This window comes from Scyliorhinus canicula, chromosome 4 (assembly GCF_902713615.1).
Source record: "Scyliorhinus canicula chromosome 4, sScyCan1.1, whole genome shotgun sequence".
NCBI lineage: Eukaryota > Metazoa > Chordata > Chondrichthyes > Carcharhiniformes > Scyliorhinidae > Scyliorhinus > Scyliorhinus canicula.
The window spans coordinates 192,825,534-192,848,876 of record NC_052149.1 but is presented as its reverse complement, the minus strand read 5'-3'; the positions used below and the strand labels follow the sequence as shown (position 1 = coordinate 192,848,876).

Genomic DNA, 23,343 nt, shown 5'->3' with positions numbered 1-23,343 from the left:
CTTGCCTCTGATGTTTGTAGTGTACATAAACGATTTGGAGGAAAATGTAACTGGTCTGATTAATAAGTTTGCAGGTGTCATTGATGTACCGCCAATTACCACGAGACGAGAATGGTGAAACAATCGAGGCTTTATTGCACAAGATGTGCCTCCCGCAGCTGGAACCAGAATGGAAGCTGTGCGGGAGAGCATACACTTCAGAGAAATGGAAAATGGAGTTTAATTCAGACAAATGTGAGGTAATGCATTTTGGTAAGTCCAACATAGAGGGGAAATATTCCGTAAATGGTAAAACTCTTAGGAATATAGAAAGTCAGAGGGATCAGGGCGTGCAGGTCCACAGATCTTTAAAAGTGGCAACACAAGTGGACAAGGTAGTCAAGAAAGCATACGGAATGCTTGCCTTCATTGGACGGGGCATCGCATATAAAAACTGGCATGTCATGCTACAGTTGTATAGAACCTTGGTAAGGCCGCACTTGGAATATTGCGCACAATTCTGGCCGCCACACTACCAGAAGAATGTGGAGGCTATGGACAGGGTGCGGAGGAGGTTTACCAGGGTGTTGCCTGGTCTGGAGGGTGTTAGCTAAGCGGAGCGGCTGAATAGACTCTGACTGTTTTCATTAGAAAGACGGAGGGGTGACCTGATAGAGGTCTACAAGATTATGAGGGGCATGGATAGAGTGGATGGGCAGGCACTCTTTCCCTGGGTGGAGGGGTCAGTCACCAGGGGGCAAAGGTTTAAGGTCCATGGGGCAAAGTTTAGAGGAGATGTGTGAGGCAGGTCTTTTTACGTAGAAGGTGGCGAGTGCCTGGAACGCGTTGCCAGTGGAGGTAATGGAAGCAGCTACATTAACAGTGTTCAAAAGGCAACTTGACAAATACATGGATAGGCTCGGTATAGAGGGATACGGCACAAGGAAGTGCTGAAGGTTTTGGCCAAGATTGGTATCATGACCGTTACAGGTTTGGAGGGCCGAAGAGCCTGTTCCTGTGTTGTATTGCTTTTTGTTCAGTAACTGATGCTAAATCAATTATTAAGTTTAAATCTGAGATTGATCATTTTTGTCAAACATGATCATACTTGTAGTATAATGGGGTAATAGTTATGGTGATGAGTTTGTGAAGTATGTCATTATCTAACAGTGACAGCAGCAGTCATGTGCTTGACTGTCTGTAGAACAGATGGAACAGTGTACTCCAGAGAGATAGAACTTCCTTATCTTGTAAATGGTGTTAATAACGCAATTTGAAGTAACCTATCTGAGTCAGACCAGAGTTACTCAAGATAAGATAGGCCACGTGACCAACATACGAAACATCACTGATGGTGGAACAGGCTTTGAGGAGCTAAAGCATCCATTCCTGTTTCTTTATTTTTACGAGTACTGACGGCAGTGTGCAACAGAGCATGGATCAGAGTTACAAAAACTGTCATTAAATGTGATTTGCTTGAATTTGTAGTTATTTTGATATTTTAAAATGATAATTTCTTGAAGTGTTACTGCTACAATGAATAACAAATAACTTGTTTATGGGTGGGGTGATCAGGGTTCAATCTAAAGTCAATTGGCATCAAATTCAATTGGTATTAGAGATAGGCCTCAATAAGTGCTTGTAAAGATCTTTATACCCATACTTCACCGACTTGGTGTGAAATTGTACTTAGTGAATTCTTCCCTGCTTTTTATTCTTGAAATGATGGCGTTATTGTTATTATTGCAATTTATTTTGTTGCTGCTGTACTTGAGCCTTAGTCAAAAATCATTGTATAAAAATGGTTGATGAACATTTTAAAAATAGTTTAGAAAGTAGCTATTAGCTAGTTAGCTCAGTTTTAAATAAAGTCTGCCACCAAATTCTTTTAATGCATTTTTACAGGATGTGGGCATTTATTGTCCATCCCTAATTGCCCTTGAGAAGGTGGTGGTGAGCTGCCTTCTAGAACCACTGCAGTTCATGTGGTGTAGGTACACCGACTGTGCTATTAGGGAGGGTGTTCCAGGATTTTGACCCAGTGACAGTGAAGGAATGGTGATATCTTTCCAAGCCAGGAAGATGAGTGACTTGGAGGGAAACATCCAGGTAGTGGTGTTTCCATGTATCTGCCTGCGCTTGTCCTTCTAGATGGCAAGCGTCGTGGATTAGGTGCTGCCTATGGAGCCTTGGTAAGTTCCTGCAGTGCGTTTTGTAGAATAGATGGTCCACGCTGCCGCTACTATGCATCGGTGGTGGAGGGAGTGACTGTTTGTGGTAGAGGTGCCAATCAATGGGCTGCTTAGTCCTGGATGGTGTTGAGCATCCAGACAAGTGGGGAGTATTCCATTACACTCCTGACTTGTGCTTTATGTGGTGGGTAGGTTTTGGGGAGCCAGAAGATGGGTTACTCAGCGTAGAATTCCTAGCCTCTGACCTGCTCTTGTAGCCACAGAATGTATATGGTTAGTCCAGTTCACTTTCTGGTCAATGACAACCTCCAGGAAGTTGATACTGGGGGATTCAGTAATGGTAATGCCATTGAATGTCAAGGGGTGATGGTTAGATTCTCTCTTATTGGAGGTGGTCATTGCCTGGCACTTGTGTGGCCCGAATGTTACTTACTTGTCAGCCCCAAGCCTGGATATTGTCCAGATCTTGCTGCATTTACACATGGACTGCTTCAGTATCTGAGGAGTCGTGAATGGTCCTGGACATTGTGCAGTCATCAGTGAACATTGCCACATCTGACCTTATTTTGGAAGGAATTACATTGATGAAACAGCTGAAGATGATTGGGGCCTAGGACACTACCCTGAGCAGTGAAGTCCCGGGACTGAGATGACTGACGTCCAACAACTACAACCATCTTCCTTTGTGCTGGGTATGACCTCAGCCAGTGGAGAGCTTTCCCCCTGATTTCCATTGATTCCAGCTTTGCTAGGGCTCCGTGATGCCATATTCAGCCAAATTGCCTTGATGTCAAGAGCAGTCACTCTCACCTCTGGAGTTCGGCTCTTTTGTCCATGTTTGAATCAAGGTTGCAATGAGGTCAGGAGCTGAGTGATCCTGGCAAAACCCAAACTGAACGTCAGTGAGAAGGTTATTGCTGAGTAAATGCCGCTTGATTGCACTGTTGGTGACCCTTTCCATCACTTTACTGATGATTGAGAGCAGATTGATAAGGTGGTAATTGGCCAGGTTGGATTTATCCTGCTTTTTGCGTGCAGGACATACCTGGGCAATTTTCCATATTGATAGACACCAATGTTGCAGCTGCACTGGAACAGGTTGGTTAGGGGCATGACAAGTTCTGGAGCACAAGACTTCTGTACTATTGCCAGAATATTATCAGTACCCATAGCCTTTGCAGTACCCAGTGTCTTCAGCCATTTCTTGATATCACATGGGGTGAAGCAAATTCCACACAACACAACAATTGAGGGCATCCTCAATGTGAAGACGGTACTTCATCTCCACAAGGACCGTGTGGTGGTCACTTTTACTGACATTGTCATGAAGAGATACATCTGTGGCAGGCAGGTAGGTGAGGTGACATCTCGTATTTTTTTCCTTCTTGTTGGCTCCCTCATCACCTGTCACAGACCAAGTCAAGCAGCTATGATCTTTCGGACTTGGACAGCTCTGTCAGTAGTGGTGCTACCGAGCCACTCTTGGTGATGGACATTGAAGTCCTCCACCCAGAGTACGTTTTGTGCCCTTGCCGCCCTCAATACTTCCTCCAAATGATGTTCAACGTGAAGGAGTACTGATTCATCAGCTGACAGTGGACGGTATGTGGTAATTAGCAGGAGGTTTCCTTGCCCATGTTTGACCTGAAGCCATGAGACCTCAGTGCCTCAATGTTTATGTAAAGATTAGCACTACTACCTCAAAAGTCTTTAAATGAGCATGCTGCCTCAATAAAAGTTCACTGTTTCACTTTTAATCTTGCCTGTTCATTTGTGGGTCTTCTGGGGGCGGGAATTGAGGAAGCACCTTGTCAATCTCACCACTATCCAAATGCATGAGCCATCAACTGCTCTCCAGCCTCCAAATCTGGAGGTATCAGCTACCTGGAAAATCACAGAATCAAACCTAACACTGGACTGACTAAATCAAACAGCATGTTCCTTTGGTTGTTTGTAACAGGCAGAATACAGACTGCACTTAATTAGCCTGCACTTGCAAAATCTGAAACAAAATGTTTACTATGATTAGGCAGCACTTATTGAACAATCCTAAATGTGCTAACAGCTACAGTAACAACCAGTTATGAGATAATCAGTTGAGCTCGTAACATGGTTCATTTAAGGTGACTAGAAACGGCATACATTCCAATGTAGAGCTCTGTTCTCTGCAAACAAAAGGAATATATTTAAGCCTCGTGCCTTTGGGAGCCTTTGCTTCCCCATTACTTAATCCATGGCAAAGCCTGTGCCAGACTGGGCTTGCTAATCAAACAACACCACTTTCTCCTGTGGTATAAATTTTTGTAACCATTTGAAATTTGGTATTTTTGCATTTGTCCTAATGAGTGCAAGGCAAAAGGCTTCAACAACATGCTCGTCTTTTCCACAATATCCAGGTCCTGTATCAGCAAGCAACTGTTTTTAAAATATTGCTTAAATTCCAATCGTACATTACCCTTTAACGTGTCTACTATTTTATAGAATACGATTAAAACAGTTGACATAACACCATACAGTTGTATAAGCTAAAGATGGTTTCAACCTTTTTGTTATCAATCAGGGGCAGCATGGTAGTACAGTGGGTAGCATTGTAGCTTCACAGCACCAGGGTGCCAGGTTCGATTCCCCGCTGGGTCACTGTCTGTGCAGAGTCTGCACGTTCTCCCCGTGTTTGCGTGGGTTTCCTCCGGGTACTCCGGTTTCCTCCCACAGTCCAATGACGTGCAGATTAGGTGGATTGGCCATGATAAATTGCCCTTAGTGTGCAAACGTTAGGAGGTGTTATTGGGTTACGGGGATAAGGTGGAAGTGAGAGCTTAAGTGGGTCGGTGCAGACTCGATGGGCAGAATGGCCTCTTTCTGCACTGTATGTTCTATGTTCCAATTTAATTCAAATGAGATTAAATTACACTCAATTCTGACAAATCTGAAAACAATAGGAAACAGAGGAGTTTAAAATTACTTGCAAATTCCCTTGTACCCTAAATATTAATCTGATAGTTCCGTACCTGAAAAACAATCTGCTTTGTACTTTGAACATTTTCTGTTAGTTGTCATTCTGAGAACTTGTCATTTTCTTCTTTCCCCTATAAATCAAACTCTTTAATGAAATTAAAGAAACACTACGCTGATAAATCTATATACTTTAAAATTAGAGAAAGCAGACGGACTCCAGTTGCTAGTGCTCTACGGTAGGGAGAAAATGTTGAGGGTTACGCAAAAAAAATGTTGCATCCATTCAAGCTGAATAAACAATAAAATGTTCAAATTATTTCCGTCACTTTATTGACATTTTGAAAAATAAAATACAGTCAGTCAGGAGTGCTTCACAGTCTTGTGTTCCACAGATATGGCAGGAACATTTAAAATAAATCATTACATAAAACCTAAAAAGATTTAAACACTGTTTCAAATGACAGCAGAGTGCAATGGTACTTAATCCCTGACACCATACTCTGTCACTAATGTCTGACCTTTTTGGTCTGATTTGGTAGTCCAATGCATATTAATGAAGACAGAGTTACAGAATTACAACTTAATTATGTTTTATGACACTCATTATTGTGGATGGAGAGTTATTTTGTAACACTGTTTAGAATGGAATAGTATATGTACTGAACATAACTTCCATAAATTAAATTAGTAACTCATGTTTGACATTAGAAGCGCAACCATTATTGAATTCAGTAACATTTTGTTGATAATCAATGGCAGGATCACATTGGCACCAAAATACTTGATTCGCAATGAACTACATGTGCTTGGCATTAGGTTACCAAAAATATTCAAATCAACCTACAATTGTATAAATGAACAATCGAACCATAATCAAAGATTTTTGTGAAGAAAATTAAAAAGGTTTATAATTGTTTGCACCTCTGGTAATTCAAACATACACATCAAACAGATTCATTGGAAAGGCAGGACATAAACGTTTTTGCATTAGGGTGGCATGGTAGCACAGTGGTTAGCACTGATGGTTCGCAGTGCCAGAGACCCGGGTTTGATTCCTGGCTTGGGTCACTGTCTGTGCGGAGTCTGCACGTTCTCTCCCTGTGTCTGCATGGGTTTCCTCCGGGTGCTCCGGTTTCCTCCCACAAGTCCTGAAAGATGTGCTTGTTAGGTGAATTGGACATTCTGAATTCTCCCTCAGTGTACCCAAACAGGCGACTAGGGGATTTTCACAGTAACTTCATTGCAGTGTTAATGTAAGCCTACTTGTGACACTAATAAAGATTATTATTATTTTGACTCCAGGTCCCCTGTCATGGCTCCCCAGAAGCCCCCAAATTGGTTAACATTTCATTCATTCCCTTTTGCATTTTATATTTTCCATTTTGTCCCCTCATACTGCATTAGACAATGTTCTTAAACGAGCCATGAGAAACACTTACCAGGTTATTGCAGTAGTGGAGCATTACCATCAATCTAATAAGCTCCAGCAGTAGTGTTTTGTAGCTGCATGGAAACAGCAGAGGTAAAATAGGAGCAAAACACAGAAACGACAAACAGGATCATAAATAATAGATGGAAAGAAAGCTCCAAAAATAAAGAAAAGATGAAGTGGATGTGAGAAACATTAAGAAGCAAAATGACAAGCATCCCCAAACAGTGCATACAAGCCTCAAAATTATCTGTGCAGAGACACAAAAAGAAGATCAAGTTTCACATATTTCAAAGCTCAGAGGCTGGGGAATCATTAAAAACTGAAAGTAAATGGAAAGCAACAGAGGCAAATATAGTGAAAGCAAAAAGTATAGGGATGATTTATTGAACAGGAGAAATAAATAACCATTAAAGTACAAAGTAAAGGGAAAAAATAAACAGATGAAAAATAGTAAGGAAGGAAATGGAAATTAAATAAATTCAAAAATTTTAAAGCCAAAAGTATGAAAAACTAGTTTTTTTAAGGTGTTGTTTTACAGAGGAACGATACACTAAAACCAATCAGGCTATATAGCACCTTGGTGAATATCCATTAACCACATTTACAGTGTTATTGTATCTCACAGGTAAGAATTCTACTCACATCAGCCTCAGAGACTTGAAATCATACTGCTCCATGTATTATTAGATATAAAACTTAATATCTGTAGCCAGAATTAATTTGAATACATTTAGTATTAAAAACGTATTTTACTCTTTAAGTGGTTTTAGCATTTTGCTTTTCAGAATTTCCACTAGATGGCAGTATCCATTAAAAATAGCCGTTTAGCTGCAAACCCTGTAAGGCTGGATATAGGAATCTTGAGGTTAAAGGTATTTTTATTTTTAATTATTCTACAGGATGGTTTAATGTTCCCTTTTTCACTTAGATAATTAGATAAGTGTACCACTAAACCACCTAATCCCAACTCCTCTGGATCAACTGGAGGGGCAGGTACAGTGGTCCACCTTGCCTGTTAGCATCTGCACATTATCTGTGACCACAGGTGTCTAAGGTTTTTTTAAAAAAGTATAGAGTACAGCTAATACAATCTATGTCAGTTAATCATTACTGTTGACTGTGAGGCTAAAAAGTCAATAACGATTCTGATGCATTTTGATTTGGACGACTAACTATGTGTGTTGCATGGCATCGGTACAAAAGAGGTTCCAGTGTCCAAACAATTTCTGTGCTGTCAAGAGCAAACTCACAAAAAATCAGTACGCTGCATTAAAGTTTTCCGACTACCAAAGGGGCCACTTACAATAGGAACTTCATATCCTCCAATAGCTCACCTCTCAAATAAGGGGATCTAATCCTAAATCTGAGGGAGCAGAGGGGGGTTGCACATTATTTGAAATAGCAGTTGCAGCTCATCTCAACATGAACAAACCAGTATGGCAAGTGTCGCTTCTGCTCCCCCGAGGTTAGAATGTTGGGTTTGTCTCCTTTCAAATGGTTGATATGGTAATACAGTGCTTCATCCGATCCAAACAATTGTGCTTTAAAAGGCAGCAGCTTGATTTTCAGCAACAATACTGTGTAGAACTCATATGTAACAGTAGAAAGTTCACATTCTCCAGTCAATAGGGCTCTGTTGAAGGCTGACACTGATCAACACTGGACATCCCAGATCACTTGGCAAGAGCAAACTGATAGCATGTGCCTGCTACCTTGCATTTATTTAGTTTCGCTTGTGAACCTGTTTCCATATCTTCATATACCCTTAGATTCATGCTTGATTTTTCTTTTTAAAAATGCATATTGCAGTGCTGGTATCTTTTTGACAGGGTAACTGTACTGAGCTATTACTCGCACAGTATACCTTGCATCCAAGTAGTATAAATAGTTTTTAAAAAACACCTAGGTCAGTCTTCAACAGAATGCGAATCAGTTTTCACTTGAATCCCACTGTAGCTCAAGTGTAGCGTCATAGGGGTTTATCAATAACAGCAACACCTAATAAGAGAAGAAACCATTCAATGTTAAAAGGTTCAAAACCAGTTCTGAACAATGGTAATATCAATAAGTGACCCGCACAATATTTCTCCCATATCTATTAGCTTTTATCAACAGCTCATTTCATACCTGGTCCGATTATCTTTCTCATTAAAGTTGTCTCTACTGTTAGTATTGTGAAAAGTAAAATTACAACACAACTAAGCTATTTAATGGTAATTAATTTCAAGAGCCAGAAAAGCAGGGAGAATAAATAGTTTGCTTGTCTAATAGTTGGGCTGCTACTCGAGGATCATGATTAAAAACAGTACCTTAACAAGTCCCATTTAACCAACTCTTTGCTGGTTTTAAAAGGGCCACTAAGTGGATTGGCTCACATTGACGCAGCTCTTAATTCTCCATGGGACAAACAGCAGCAGCCAATTTAATTCACTCTTGCAGACATATTGGGCGCGATGCAACTACCGAGTTGCCTCCCGTGAATTACCCGACTCCCCAGCAAGGAATCACACGGGCGTCATTCAGTACTTTTTTTCAAAAACATGAAGCTGGCACAATGGCTTCTGAGAGGAAATGGGGAGGTGAATAGCCATTTCCATTTTCAGGTATGCAGCTTGAGGGGGCACCAGTGCTGCTGCCCCAGTGCTCTGGAATGGGGGGGGGGGGGGGGGGGGGGGGAGAAAGAGAACCCCTCAGGGGGGTTGGGCTTGGTCTAGGGGACTGAAGCATTCCTGCTGATGGCTGCAAATGCCTGGAGGCTGCTGTTGCTGTTTCCCTCCCTTTCTGTAGACGGAAAGAAGGACAATTATTTCTAAGATACCTGGGTCCTGGAATACCGGTTCAGGGGGACCAGAAGGCAATCAGGGTTGAAGCAAGAAGACGCTGTGGGACCTGGTGGGTGACATTGTTCCAAATGGGCCATGTGCTAACGCCGCTGAAGAAATGCTTTCACAGATTGCCGATGCTTTTGTTGCTGGTGTGGTGAGTGCTGCATGTAACTGGCACATTGCCGCCGGTTAAACACCGTAACTCAAGGATGTTCAACTGCATCTTGAGCGTCAGTGGAATATGTGGATGCCAAGATTTAGTTTGGTGAGATTGGGCCGTGTGGGAGGGGCCTGCACGGTTGTGGCTCCTGGGCAGAGAGTGGCACTGATAGGTGGAACAAATCACAGTGATGGACAGATCATTTCACTGTCAAAGTTCTGGATATAACGCTTCAGGCTTATCTCCATTTCTGTTGAGGAACCTGCGAGGGGTGATACTGAGTGTTTATTTATTTTTGTGTGAAAGTGAGCTGGTGTAGCTTTGTATTGGTACCAATATGGAAACGCCGATGTTTCTTTGCTGTTTAATGGTTAGTGTGATATGTGGTATGTTATGTCATTTATTTTCAAATCTTTCTTACTGTTGACCATTTAATATACAAAATATTCTCAACTCTCAGGTGCCTACTCCAGGGTATATGTGCCATGTCTCGGGACGATTAGTACATCGCATTTCAAGGAAACTTTGAAGCCTGAACAGTGGGCTTGAACTCTAGGAGCGTCAGCAGCCAACAGTCAAACACTTCAGCACTGGGGATCCTCTTGTGACCAAAGGATAAGGAACGGCACCAGAGCACGGTCTCCCTAATGTTCCCAGCAGAGGTCTGGGGTCTAGGGGCTCCTGATGTGTGCGAGAGGGGGGGCGCTGGCTGGATGGAACTCTGAGAGAAGGCGGGACAGTCGGGGTAGGCGTGGGGGGCTTGTGGGACTTGACGATTCCAGGATGGAAGCCCTAACTGATTGTTGGTCTCTCTCCTTCTCCAATTCTTACAGGTATCAAAATGGATGGTGGTGTCAGTCCCTCAGCGGCTGCCCTTGCCGTGCTGGTGGCAGCTGAGGCAGACAGACACCGAAGAAGGTAGCAACAGCGACAATGCAAGCTGGAGGCAGTACCCCATGTGCAGGTGCCATTGAACACCCTGAAGACCTGGCTGAACCATCAGGTTGAGGAGGAACCCAGACGGGGAGGACCGCAATGGCCCAAAGGTGTAGAGACGATGTTAGTCTTTCAATGAGATGACGGACAGCATGTGCCACAAAAGACTGTGACTCAGCAGAGAGACAGTGCGGCACCTGTGCCATGTCCTTGCGGACTTTGCACCCCGCAGAAGAAAGGACACCCGCTCCCGGTGGCTGTGAAGGCCACCGCAGCCCTGAACCTTTATGCCACCGGTTCATTCCAGGGCTCGAGCGGGGACCTGTGCATCATTTCTCAATCTATAGTCCATGGGTGTACCCGGGAGGTCACGGATGTTCTGTATGCCCGGGATCAGACTTCATCATCTTCAACCTGGACCCGGCTCACCAAAATGCCCAGGCTGCAGGATTCTCTGCCATCGCCAGGATGCCCAGATCCAAGGGGCATAGATGGAATGCTTGTTGCCTGTGTATACCAGAATACCCGTAGACGGGAAGTTTGCGAGCCTGGTTGAGCTGGAAGGGAAGTTCGGGCTCCCCCCGGGGAACACCTTTAGGTACATGCAGGTAAGGACATTTGTCAGGTGGCAGAGTTCCCTCTGTTGCCGCCGCGTGGGGTCCAGGACAGGGTGCTGTCGGGGGTGTGGGTTGCGGAGGGGAGGATCTCGGAAACGTACCAAGTGATGCAGGAGGTAGACGAGGCCTCGGTGGAGGAGCTGAAGGGTAAATGGGAGGAGGAGCTGGGTGAGGAGATTGAGGAGGGGACGTGGGCGGACGCCCTAGGAAGGGTGAACTCCTCCTCTTCTTGTGCGAGGCTTAGCCTCATACAGTTTAAGGTGCTGCATAGGGCTCACATGACCGGGATGAGCCGGTTTTTTGGGAGTGAGGACAGGTGTGTTAGGTGCTCAGGGAGCCCAGCAAACCATGCCCATATGTTCTGGGCATGCCCAGCGCTGGAGGAGTTTTGGAAGGGGGTAGCAAGGACGGTGTCGAGGATGGTAGGAGCCAGGGTCAAACTGGGCTGGGGGCTCGCAATATTTGGAGTTGCAGAGGAGCCAGGAGTGCAGGAGGCGAAAGAGGCCGGTGTTCTGGCCTTTGCGTCCCTAGTAGCCCGGCGGAGGATTCTTCTTCAGTGGAAGGATCCGAGACCCCAAGCGTGGAGGCCTGGATCAACAATATGGCGGGGTTTATTAAATTGGAGAAGGTGAAATTTTCCCTAAGTGGGTCAGTGCAGGGGTTCTTCAGGAGATGGCAACCATTCCTAGATTTCCTGGCAGAGCGGTAGGAAAAGGCCAGCAGCAACAGCAACCCGGGGGGGGGGGGGGGGGGGGGGGGACGTTTTCTTTGTTTTGGGCTGAAGGGACGTGTATATTTGTTCATTGCTAATGGCGGGCATTAATTTATTTTTATTAGTATACATGGGGGGGGGTTTTAACATAGAAGACATAGAACAGTACAGCACAGAACAGGCCCTTCGGCCCTCGATGTTGTGCCGAGCAATGATCACCCTACTTAAACCCACGTAACCCGTATACCCGTAACCCAACAATCCCCCCATTAACCTTACACTACGGGCAATTTAGCATGGGCAATCCACCTAACCCGCACATCTTTGGACTGTGGGAGGAAACCGGAGCACCCGGAGGAAACCCACGCACACACGGGGAGGACGTGCAGACTCCACACAGACAGTGACCCAGCCGGGAATCGAACCTGGGACCCTGGAGCTGTGAAGCATTGATGCTAACCACCATGCTACCGTGAGGCCCCTGTTCTTTCTTTTCTTGATATTTTTTGTTACTGATATTTTGTGAAAATTTGAATAAAAATTATTTATACAAAAAGAAAAAAAAAGTGTATACCAGAGTATCCGGGAGTGCCCTTTATTAACACTGCTGAATGTTTAGATTGTGTGCGACCACCGTCGTTGCATCATGCACGTGTGTGACCGCTACCCTGTGTTGTCATTCAGTGGTGTATTGGACTGCTGAAAAAGCGGATCCGATGCCTGGGCCATACTGTTGGTGCACTGCAGTACACCCCCCAGAGCGTCTCTTGCTTTGTGGTGGTCTGCTGTGTCCTCCACAACCTGGCACAGCAGCAGGCGACATGCTGGAGGAGGAGACACATGTAGTCTCACCTGAGGAGGAAGACCAGGAGGAGACGGAGGAGGAGCCAGAGGACGAGCCCAGGGAGGAGACGGAGGAGGAGGAGCCAGAGGACGAGCCAAGGGAGGAGACGGAGCAGGAGAGGAGGAGGAGCCGGAGGACGAGACAGAAGAGGAGATGGAGGGCGAGCCCAGGAAGGAGATGAAGGAGGAGATGGAGGACGAGCCCAGGAAGGAGACGGCGGAGGAGCCAGAGGACGAGACGGAGGAGGAGATGGAGGACGAGACGGAGGAGGAGATGGAGGAGGAGGCGGACGAGCCCAGGAAGGAGATGGAGGAGGAGCTGGAGGAGGAGACGGAGGAGGAGACGGAGGAGGAGACGGAGGAGGAGATGGAGGACGAGGCGGACGAGCCCAGGAAGGAGACGGAGGAGGAGCTGGAGGAGGAGCTGGAGGAGGAGCTGGAGGAGGAGACGGAGGAGGAGACGGAGGACGAGACGGAGGAGGAGCCCTCCTCCACAACCTCGCAAGATGTTGCAAAGCGAATCCCGCCCCGAATGGGCAGGATCAGTTCTTGGCAAATCTGCATATTAGTGCGAGGCAGTAAGCCTCACTCTAATGTTCAGATTCCCGAGGTACCTGAGGCTTTGGGATTCAATCCCTTGGCCTCGGGGATCTCGGGCGAGTGCTGTTTGGTACCTAGTCCCCACAAACAGGGACCAGAACGTTTGGCACTCGTGGGGGTCTCCAAGGAGATCATGAGCCCCCAGCTGCATACCCTTTGGGTAGGGTGGTGCTCTGGCACTGTGGGTGCCATATGGGCACCCTGGCAATGGCACCCTGGCAATGGCACCCTGGCAGTTCCAGCCTAGCACTACCACCTGAGTGGCAGCTTGTTGGTGCCCAGTTGGCACTTCCAGCTGGCAGGGCACTGGAAGGTTGGCATGGTGCAAAGCTGGCATTTTTGGGGTTGGCCACTGTAGGTATTGCAGGGGGGGGGGGGGGGGGGGGGGGGGGCAGGGGACCCTTCCATGTGCCGTTCGGGTTGGGGGATGTCGGGCTTCTTTTTGTGGGCACCTCAATTTTCCTTGAAGAAATCGATGAATGGCTGCCATCTCCGGGCAAAACCATCAATTGATCCTCTTAAGGCGAATTTGATTTTCTCCAACCTTAGGAATTCAGCCAGGTCACTCACCCACCCCCCCTTATTCAAGATGAGTCGCACTGAAATGCCCATGTGTTTATCGAACTGCGAGTGTCAGGAAACACACGGCTAAACACACTCGCTCGGGAACTTTGTTCCTTGTTAGGAAGATCGCGCCCCGAGTGTCGTTTGATAGCGGTGGGGAACGCGCTGGTAGAGCTGGTAGGAAACTCCCTGAAAATCCTGGCACAAATGAACTTAGAAATAAACTCTAACATTGTATAGATGCAAAAATCGTCAGATGACAAGTGATTAAATGTAACTGCTTAGATTGTGTATCACAATTGTATACAGCACCCTGATTAATGTCATAGATACAACATGCTTTACCTGCATAGCTTCTCCCAGTGCTCATATTGCTTGGTAATAGTGTCCACTTGTCATTTATTGAGTTATAGAATTCCACAGAAGCTAGGTTAGATGAACCATCGTCCCCTCCAATTACATACAAAAATCCATTCACAGCACAAACTCCTATAAGACAGAAAAGATTTGATTAGACTAAAACCAATTTTGCCTTCAGATACAAGATAAAACCCAAAGTTTAAATGAATCCTTACCTGCGTTCCTCCGGCACATATTCATGTCCGCCACTTGTCTCCAAGTGTTTGTGGATGGATCATACACCTCAACACTTTTCCTCACTAAAGGTCCGTCGTGACCTCCTGTTGCATATAATTGACCATTTAGAACTCCTACCCCTGCAATGAACATATAAAAAGAATGAAATTCAGTTCCTCAATGCAAAATATACCTTTGCTCAAACTTGATTGCGGACCATCAGCCTGTACAAATATCTCTCAACTGAATGGTTTCCTTTCAGCTTGACAAGGATGAAGTTCGCCATTGCTCTTCAGGCAGTGGTGTGTTTTTTCTCGCTCTCCAATTTTCCCTCCCTTATTCATCTCGTAAGGGTAGTAACTCCTGCCGGGGTGCACCAGTAACCTTCCCATTCCTCATGAGCCGAGTAAACAAATCACAGTAGGTCATTTTTGAGGTGGGGAACATTACAGTCAGGTTCAGTCTTGCGGGGATGAAGGGGGGGGGGGGGGGGGGGGGGGGGATGGATTCTTGGGTGGATATCTAGTGAAAGAACTTTTCCAGTTTTTCCTTTCAAAATCTCAGCATACTGAAGTTATTGCTGCAATTCTACACATTTTGGCGGCATTATTTGTCATTTATGAAATGAAATGAAAATTGCTTATTGTCACGAGTAGGCTTCAGTGAAGTTACTGTGAAAAGCCCCTAGTCGCCACATTCCGGCGCCTGTTCGGGGAGGCTGGTACGGGAATTTACATTTCAAAGGTTTACACAAGGTAGTCTCTGGCATGTACTAAAGTGTTTCTTCTGCACAGACGAGATATAGTACACTGCAAGGCCTTCCTTTTCAATTGAGGATGACTGGGAGAATGAATGGAGGCCACGCTAAGCAGGAAAAGCAGTTGGAAGGGTTGGGAGCAAGGGGGGTGGCGGAGGTCTCCCAGAAATATATCAAGTTTGCCCAGCAAATTCAGAGATTAAATCCACGACCTGAACTTAAGTGATGAGCAATGTTTGAGACTCCTGCATTTCTCCAAGGTGGTCATCACTGAAATCTATCAACTGTGTTACATTACTCTTTGGTAATATATCGTTATTCTTTGCTTCGCAATCCAGAATGGTCTGATGGTGTGATTATAAATAAACCAACAATCTCTAACTTAAAGCAAAACTGATTTATTGAATAACGATTGATTAATATTGAGTTTGCGCACTCCACAGAATTATAACTAGTAATCAAGTAATCTACATTTAAGCAATAACTAATTTAGACTACACGTGCTGCTTCTATCTAATATTAACTAAGCTGTGAAATATCTCTCTTACATTCTACAGTCTAGAATCTCCTGGTTAGAATACCCAAGATCCCTGAGTTCTTATATTTATAGTGGGAACTAGTGATGTGGTTGTGTTACACAGATGTAATAATTAACCCTTTACTTGTCTACGTATATACATATCATTACAAACTTTGCAGTCACTGGGAAAAGCAAGGACCGCACTGCCAATGGCTATGAATTTTTATGCATCTGTCTCCTTATCTACAAACATATGAATTAGGAGCAGGAGTAGGCCTTTTGGCCCCTCAAGCCTGCTAATTGGAGTGTGGCTGATCTGAGTGTAGCCTCAACTCCAGATTCTACCTACCCCCCCAATAACGTTTGATCCCCTTGTTAGTCAAAAATCTATCTACTTTTGCCTTAAAAATATTCATTGATCCTGCCTTCACCGCTCTCCGGGCAAGAAAGTTCCAAAGATTCACAGCCCTCAGAGAGAAGGAAAAATCTTCTCATCTCCGTCTTAATTGGGATTTTGAAATGATGTCCCCTAGTTCCAGAGTCTTCCACAAAGGGAAGCAGAGGGGCAGTAGGGTAGCATGGTGGTTAGCATAAATGCCTCACAGCTCCAGGGTCCCAGGTTCGATTCCCGGCTGGGTCACTGTCTGTGTGGAGTCTGCACGTCCTCCCCCTGTGTGCGTGGGTTTCCTCCGGGTGCTCCGGTTTCGTCCCACAGTCCAAAGATGTGCGGGTTAGGTGGATTGGCCATGCTAAATTGCCCGTAGTGTCCTAATAAAAGTAAGGTTAAGGGGGGGGGGGCACAACATTGAGGGCCGAAGGGCCTGTTCTGTGCTGTACTGTTCTATGTTCTATGAAACATACTTCCAGCATCCACTCGGTCACATCTCCTCAGGTCTTAGATGTTTCTGTAATATCACCTTATACACTCTAATGGATACAGGCCAAGCCTATCCAACCTTTTCTCATAAGATAACATCCCCATCCCAGGTATCAATCTAGTAAACCTTCTCTTAACTGTTTCTGACATATTTATATCCTTTCGTAAATAAGGAGCCCAAACTGTACACAGTACTCTAGTTGTGGTCTCACCAATCCCCTCTCTAACTGTAGCAAAACATCTCTAGTTTTATATTCCATTTCCTTGCAATAAACCACAACATTTCATTTGCCTTCGTAATCACTTGCTTTGCCTGCATCTTAACGTTTCCTGATTCATGTCAGGACAAAGAAGTCCGTTTGATTGGCACCCTTCCACAAACACGCACTCCCTCCACCACTGCCAAAAAGTAGTAGCAGTGTGTGTACCATCTACACGATGCAGGAACTCACAAAGACTCCTTCGGCAGCCCCTTCCAAACCCACAACCGCCATCATCCAGAAGGACAATGGCAGCAGACACATAGGAACACCACCTTGAAGTTCCCCTCCAAGGCACTCACCATCGAGACTTGGAAGTATATTACCATTCCTTCATTGTCACTGGGCCAAAATCCTCAAACTTCCTCCCCCAACAGCACTGTACGTGTACCTATACCACAGGGACTGCAGTGGTTCGAGAAGGCTGCTCATCATCACCTTCTGAAGGGCAACTGGGATGGACAATGAATGTTGGTCTTGCCAACAAAGCCCATATCCCATAAATTAGTTTTTAAAAAGTGGCAGGATACCCAGATCCTTCTGTATCTCAGAGTCCTGCAATATCTCTCCATTTAAATAATATCCTGTTTTTCTCATCTTGCTGCCAAAGTGCAAAGTTCACATTTTCCCAAGTTAAACTCCATCTGCCAAATTGTTGCCCACTCTTATGTCCCTTTTCTTCGGGGCTACGACTGGAGATTTTAGCAACACCTCAGTTTGAAGCATATTTATGTACAAAAAGGATCACTGAGTCACTCTATGCAAAGACATAACTTCACTTCATTCCTCCTTGCCTGAAAAAAGCATGGGGATGAAGATTTGCAATGATTGCAGATTGCTCCCCTTACAAGATAGAACTATATTTTTACAGTCATTCACGGGATGTGGGCATTCCTATTTAATTTCAAGAAGGTTGGTAAGCTCCCTTTTTGAACCACGCAGTTTGCGTGGTGTGGGTACTTCCATCGTGCTGAGGAAGGGAGTTCTAGGATTTTAACCCAGTGTCAATGAAGGACATATTTCCAAGTTATGATGCTGAATGACTTGGAGGGGAACTGGCTGGTGGTGCTGTTCCCAGGTGTTTCCTGTCCTTGTCCTTCTAGATTATTTCATGGGATGTCAGCACAGTGGCAATGCCAGCATTTATTGCCCATTCCTATTTGCCCTTGAACTGAGTGGGTTGCTGGGCCATTGCCGAGGGCAGTTAAGTGTCACATGGGTCTGAAGTCACACATAGGCCAGACTAGGCAAGGACAGCAGATTTCTTTCCCTGTTAGTGAACCAGGTGGGTTTTTCCAACAATTGATACACCTCACAATTGCCAGGTGTATTAATCAAATTTAAATGCCACCAGCTGCCATGTTGGAATTATTAGCCTGGGTCTTTAGATTACTAGTCCAGTGACATTTCCACTACCCCACCACCTCCCCTAAGGTAGTGGGCATACACTTGGGAGCTGCTGACCGAGAAGCCTGGAAGAGTTGCTGCAGTGCAATTTGTAGATGGTAGACGCTGCAACCATGGTGCGCAGGTGGTGGAGGGAGTGAATGTTTGTGTTGGTGGATCGGGTGCCAACAGGTGGACTGCTTGGTCCTGTTGGTTTTGAGCTTGACAGTTGTTGGGGCTGCATTCATCCAGGCACTTGGAGAGTATTCCATTACACATCTGCCTTATGCCTTGCTGGTGGTGAAACGTTTTTAAAGAGTCAGGTGGTGAGGCACCCACTGCAGAATAACCAGCCTCTGACAGCCTCTTGCATCCATAGTACTAACATAGCTGGTCCACTAAGATAAGCCGCCAGACCTTGCTATTGGGCCACGCGCTCCAAATGGTAGCTCAATAGCGGATTCGCAAGGGAATCCCTTACAATCCCCACCATGCTTAAATTTGCAATGCAAGGGTTAGTGAATCACCTTTGGGCACAGCTCCCAGCCCAAATCAGAGGCCACAGGAGAACATAATCTCGCAAACTGAGAATCCTGCCAACGATATTTTTATGTGGCGAGACCATAGATGGCCCAAAATGGCCACGTCAAGTAGCCCTGGATTGAGAAAATCCAGGGCGGGATTCTCCCAGCCCGGGGCCAGGCCAGAGAATCCCCGCAACCAGGCCACACCTCTCCGACGCTGGCACACGATTCTCCGTGGAGTGGAGAATTGGCGCCGTTGGCACCGGCGTGTTTGGTGCAACGCCAGTCGTGGGCCGCTGTACGCGGCCGGTCCGCTGATTTTGGCCGGGCCGGCGATTATCAGCCCAGGATGGCAGAGTACCGCCGGCGCTGTCCACATCTGCTCGCAGCGGCGGGAACTCTGCGCACAGGGTCGGGGGGCGACCTGTGCGGGGGGGCCTTCGATGGGGCCTGGCCTGTGATCAGTGCCCACCAATCGGTGGGCCGGCCTCTCGCTCTCCGGGCCTATTTTCTTCCGCGCCGGCCCTTGAACTCTCGCGCCATGGTGCATCGGGGCCGGCGCGTTAAGGGAAGCCACCGCGCATGCGCGGGTTGGTGCCGGCGCCACTGCGCATTTGCGGATCCCATGTGCACAGTTCGCGTCGGGATGGGAGGCTGGAGCGGCGCGAACTGCTCCAGCACCAGGGGGCCAGAATCGGTACTGCCAGCAGCCCTTTCACCCCATCGTGTACCGTGACGGCGTTTCTGACGGCGTGGACACTCTGCCGCCGAATGGGAGAATCCTGCCCCCAGCTTCAGGCTAAAAAAGTAACAGCAAGGTCACTAGTGGAGTGACGATGGTAATTTCCAATGAACTGGGCATTTCAATGTGTACACCCACCAATCTTTTTCTGTAACCTAAGCCCATCAAAACCATCAGCCGAGATTCTCTGGCCCCTCCCGTCGGCGTGTTTCCTAGCGGCTGGAGACAGCCTGCTGGTGGCTGGATCTTCTGGTCCTGCCGCTTTCGGGTGCGAGTACCCAGAGGATCTCGCCCATCATCTGAAATCTCTTTAACTGAACTAGTTTGTGACTTGCGCCTCCTGCAAGCCTGCACCAGCGCTCTCTGTTTCCCCTTTCCTGGCTGTACTACACTATGTCCCTTGTCTCACCAAATGCAGACCCTATCTCCATGATATCCTCTAAATCAGGTGCAGTGTCTGTTTCTGAGCTGGTGAAATTGAGTGATCGGGTGTCTACATCTTCACCAGCTTCCTGCGTTTCAACCACTGACTGGACAGGTTGCAATTCTTGGATATCTGAAATGGAAAGGGGACAAGAGTTGGGTTGTGATGAGGAAAGAGGAGAAAGAAAGAAGCTGCATTTCGTAAGTTAGATGAAAGTCAGGGGGTGAGGGAGTAGTGAGAGGTGAGAAAAAGTATTAGGTATGAGAATATAACCACCTTCAATAGATTCGGCCCACACAGCCTCAGCAATGGCACTTCCCATAATAGCCAGTATTGTATCCTCCGCGAAGGTTAGAACAGGCGGGTGCACCTTCTCCAGTTAGTTCCTGCTGCCTCAGATGTGCACCATCTTCTCTTGCAAAGGAATTGGGTGATGTGGCTGTCACGGTTTAACACCTTGCAGCGTGTGAGATGTGTGCGCTTGGTTATTATAAATGAGCAAACACATCTGGACGTCATTTCCAATGGGAGGACCTCATGTGAGGTCAACAAATGTCTTCTGGCACGGCATTCAGGTCTTTGGGACGACATTCCTGGTGTAGACCTCGTGACTGGAGAATATTCCAATGATAAAGCACACCTCTCCTACCTTCCATCTCCTCCACCAAGACCTTCAAATGCAGCTTCCCAAAAACCGGGAGGTCTGTGCTCTCCTGTGGTCAGCTATTCTTCGCCTTTTCCCAGGTCAGATTCAGTTGCAGAACAACTCACAGCACCTGCTCCATCCGCAATGCTCCTACCTTTTAAGAGGCGCAGGTTATCTTTAAATTGTGCAAATTAGCAATAATATTAAGCACCACAATGACTAGTGCGGTTGGTGTCTGAGGTATGCAAAAATCATAGTAATAAACAGGCAGCATGAAGTTGATATGCTGTCCCCATTCCAGTCAATGGGTGTGGGTTAATCTTGCATTGGGATTCCTCCAATGTTTTTCAAGGCTGACCAATTTAGAACCCCAGTCTCTACCTTTGACAGTCAAGAATTCCACATGAAGGTGCCTCACCAGTGACAGACTGGCTGTGTTTTCCTGGTTGAGTGAGGTTCCTGGTTCAACAACAACCTGCATTTATGAAGCACCTTTAATATAGTAAAACATCCCAAGCTTCACAGGAGCTTTATGAAATTTAATCTGACACCGAACACATAAGGTGATAAGAGGCATATGATCAAAGGCTTGATTAACAAGGTACGTTTCAACTGGTGCCTTAAAAGAGGAAGGCAAGTTCGTGAGGCAGAGATGCTCTGGGGCTCAGCAGCTCAAGACATGGCCACCAATGGTGGAGTGACTAAAATTGGGGATGTGCAAGAGATCAGAATTGGAGAAGTGCTGATTGTAAGGCTGCAGGAAGAGAAGCCATTGCAAGTAGTTTTGTGGCCACAACTGAACAGATAAGGATCAAGCTAGGTGCATGCAGGTCCCACCCAGCTGGACAACAGAGGAGGGGAATTGGAGGAGGGTCCTGTGGTTAACAGGTTCAAAGGCTGAAGGCAGATCAAGAAAGTAGAGGAAGGATCGTTTTCCAAGGTCACAGTCACATAAAATGCTATTTAACAATTTTCCGGCTGTGGCATGGGCGGAAACCGGATTGGAAGGATTGAGATAATGGAGTTTCACCAAATACTGGCATGTATTTGGGAGCAATGAGCAAAACAAACAGGCTGAATGACTACCAAAGGAAGGACAGAGTATAAAACATTCCATGAGGCAAGGATAAGACAGAGTCTGCAAAAAATGAATTCCCAGGTAAAGAGAGAGAGCAAGACATTTTGACAGTCATTATGGAAAAAATAAAAATAAAAATTCTTGGGCTGTGGAAAAGACTAGGAATAAAACATTCAATGAGTCTCATGGCAGGAACTGAGAATAAAATAGTCCTCATCATGACACTCATTAAATGAGAATCAATTGTGAAAATTGTTGTCGAAATGGAATGCAAAATATAATTTATAATTTTCCATAATTAAGTTCTTGAAACTGCCCCGGAATTGTTAGAAAAGCAGGTTTTATAAAGTCTGAACAAATTTAAGATAGCGTCTTTCCAGGTTATGCAAGATACGTTAATAAAATTCAAAAAAAATACTCTGATCAATTTTACAAGACAAACTGGAGGCTGTAAAATGCTGTACGTTAAACAAGAAATATATATTTTTTTAAATCAAACCTGCACCACTACGCCGTGTACTCATATCGGAAACATATGTCCATTCGTTGCTGACTGGATTATATGCTTCAACAGTACTAAGACACTGACGCGATGCTCCATCGTAGCCACCTACTGCATACAACCTGCCTGAGGAGACGGAGAGCGCATTAACAATTGACACATACATTTTATGGAAAACTGTTAAACACAACATTGTTTCTTGATCAACACTGGTTGTCCAATAGAGGAGAGAGAGAGGGAGAGAGAGAGAAATGGGGTGAGGAGGGAAAGAGTGTGAACATCAGAAGCGATGAAAGGCATCAACCTGAAATGTTAACTCTAGTTTTTCCAAAGATACTACCAGGCCAGGCCTGCTGTGTACTCCCAGCGTTTTCTGTCTTTAGATTTCCAGAATTTGCAGTACTTAAGTTTTCTAAGAGAGTTTAAAAAAAATAAATTTAGAGTACCCAATTCTTCTTATCCAATTAAGGGGCAATTTATCATGGCAAATCCACCCACCCTGCACATCTTTTTGGGCTGTGGGGGTGAGACCCACGCAGACACGGGGAGAATGTGCAAACTCCACACGGATAGTGACCCAGGGCCGGGAGCGAACCCGGGTCCTCAGTGCCGTGAGGCAGCAGTGCTAACCACTGTGCCACCGTGCCACCCTTCTACGAGAGTTAACATGTGTGTGCACTGAATTTTATTTTGAATTCTTGGCTCAAGTTCAATGTTTTCCTGCCCTGACCACCTGGGGAAGTTGTTACTTACTCTCAAGTAGCAAGGAATGAAAGTCTGTGCAGGAGCATCTGTGTGGAAAACAATCATGCAAGGAATAAGGTCTAGATTTCACAGCATTACCCTTAAGGCGTTTCTAGCTTCAAATACCTGTGACATACGGCAAAACAGCTGCAGAGAAAAATTCCCACATAATGAGAGTCATTCTCGGGACTGTCTTACCAATTCTGTTTAGAATATAGATAATCATTCAGTTGAAATGATGTTGGCTGGGCACCTCCTTTCTGAAGATTTGCAGTTCGATGCATTATTAAACTTGTGTAGACAGAAACTGTAAATCCTGCTTGTGATTCTGTTTATGTGATAAAAGTGCAACAAATGAAATTCTGTAATTTCTGTCTCTGAAAAGTTGAATCCGATATGTGCACTTATTAGATATGTTAGTTATCAATACAACCATCTTCAACTGAATTATATGGAAAGTGTGGATAACACAGGATAAATAAAAAGTTCCAC

The 23,343-nt window shown here is 45.6% G+C and overlaps 1 protein-coding gene across 6 annotated transcripts in view; it reads right to left on the bottom strand.

Moving 5' to 3' along the window:
- Positions 1–7,305: 7,305 nt before the first annotated feature.
- The window catches only part of LOC119965268 (kelch-like protein 3), a 156,640-nt gene continuing 140,602 nt past the window's right edge, over positions 7,306–23,343 (bottom strand). For all 6 annotated transcript variants that reach the window (XM_038795785.1, XM_038795780.1, XM_038795781.1 and 3 more), the window contains 4 exons: positions 22,105–22,233; positions 14,391–14,531; positions 14,161–14,304; positions 7,306–8,556 (listed from right to left, as the gene is read on the bottom strand). In XM_038795785.1, coding sequence (XP_038651713.1) covers positions 8,528–8,556; positions 14,161–14,304; positions 14,391–14,531; positions 22,105–22,233 — 443 coding nt within the window. In that variant the 3' untranslated portion in view covers positions 7,306–8,527. The remainder of the gene's footprint in view (positions 8,557–14,160; positions 14,305–14,390; positions 14,532–22,104; positions 22,234–23,343) is intronic.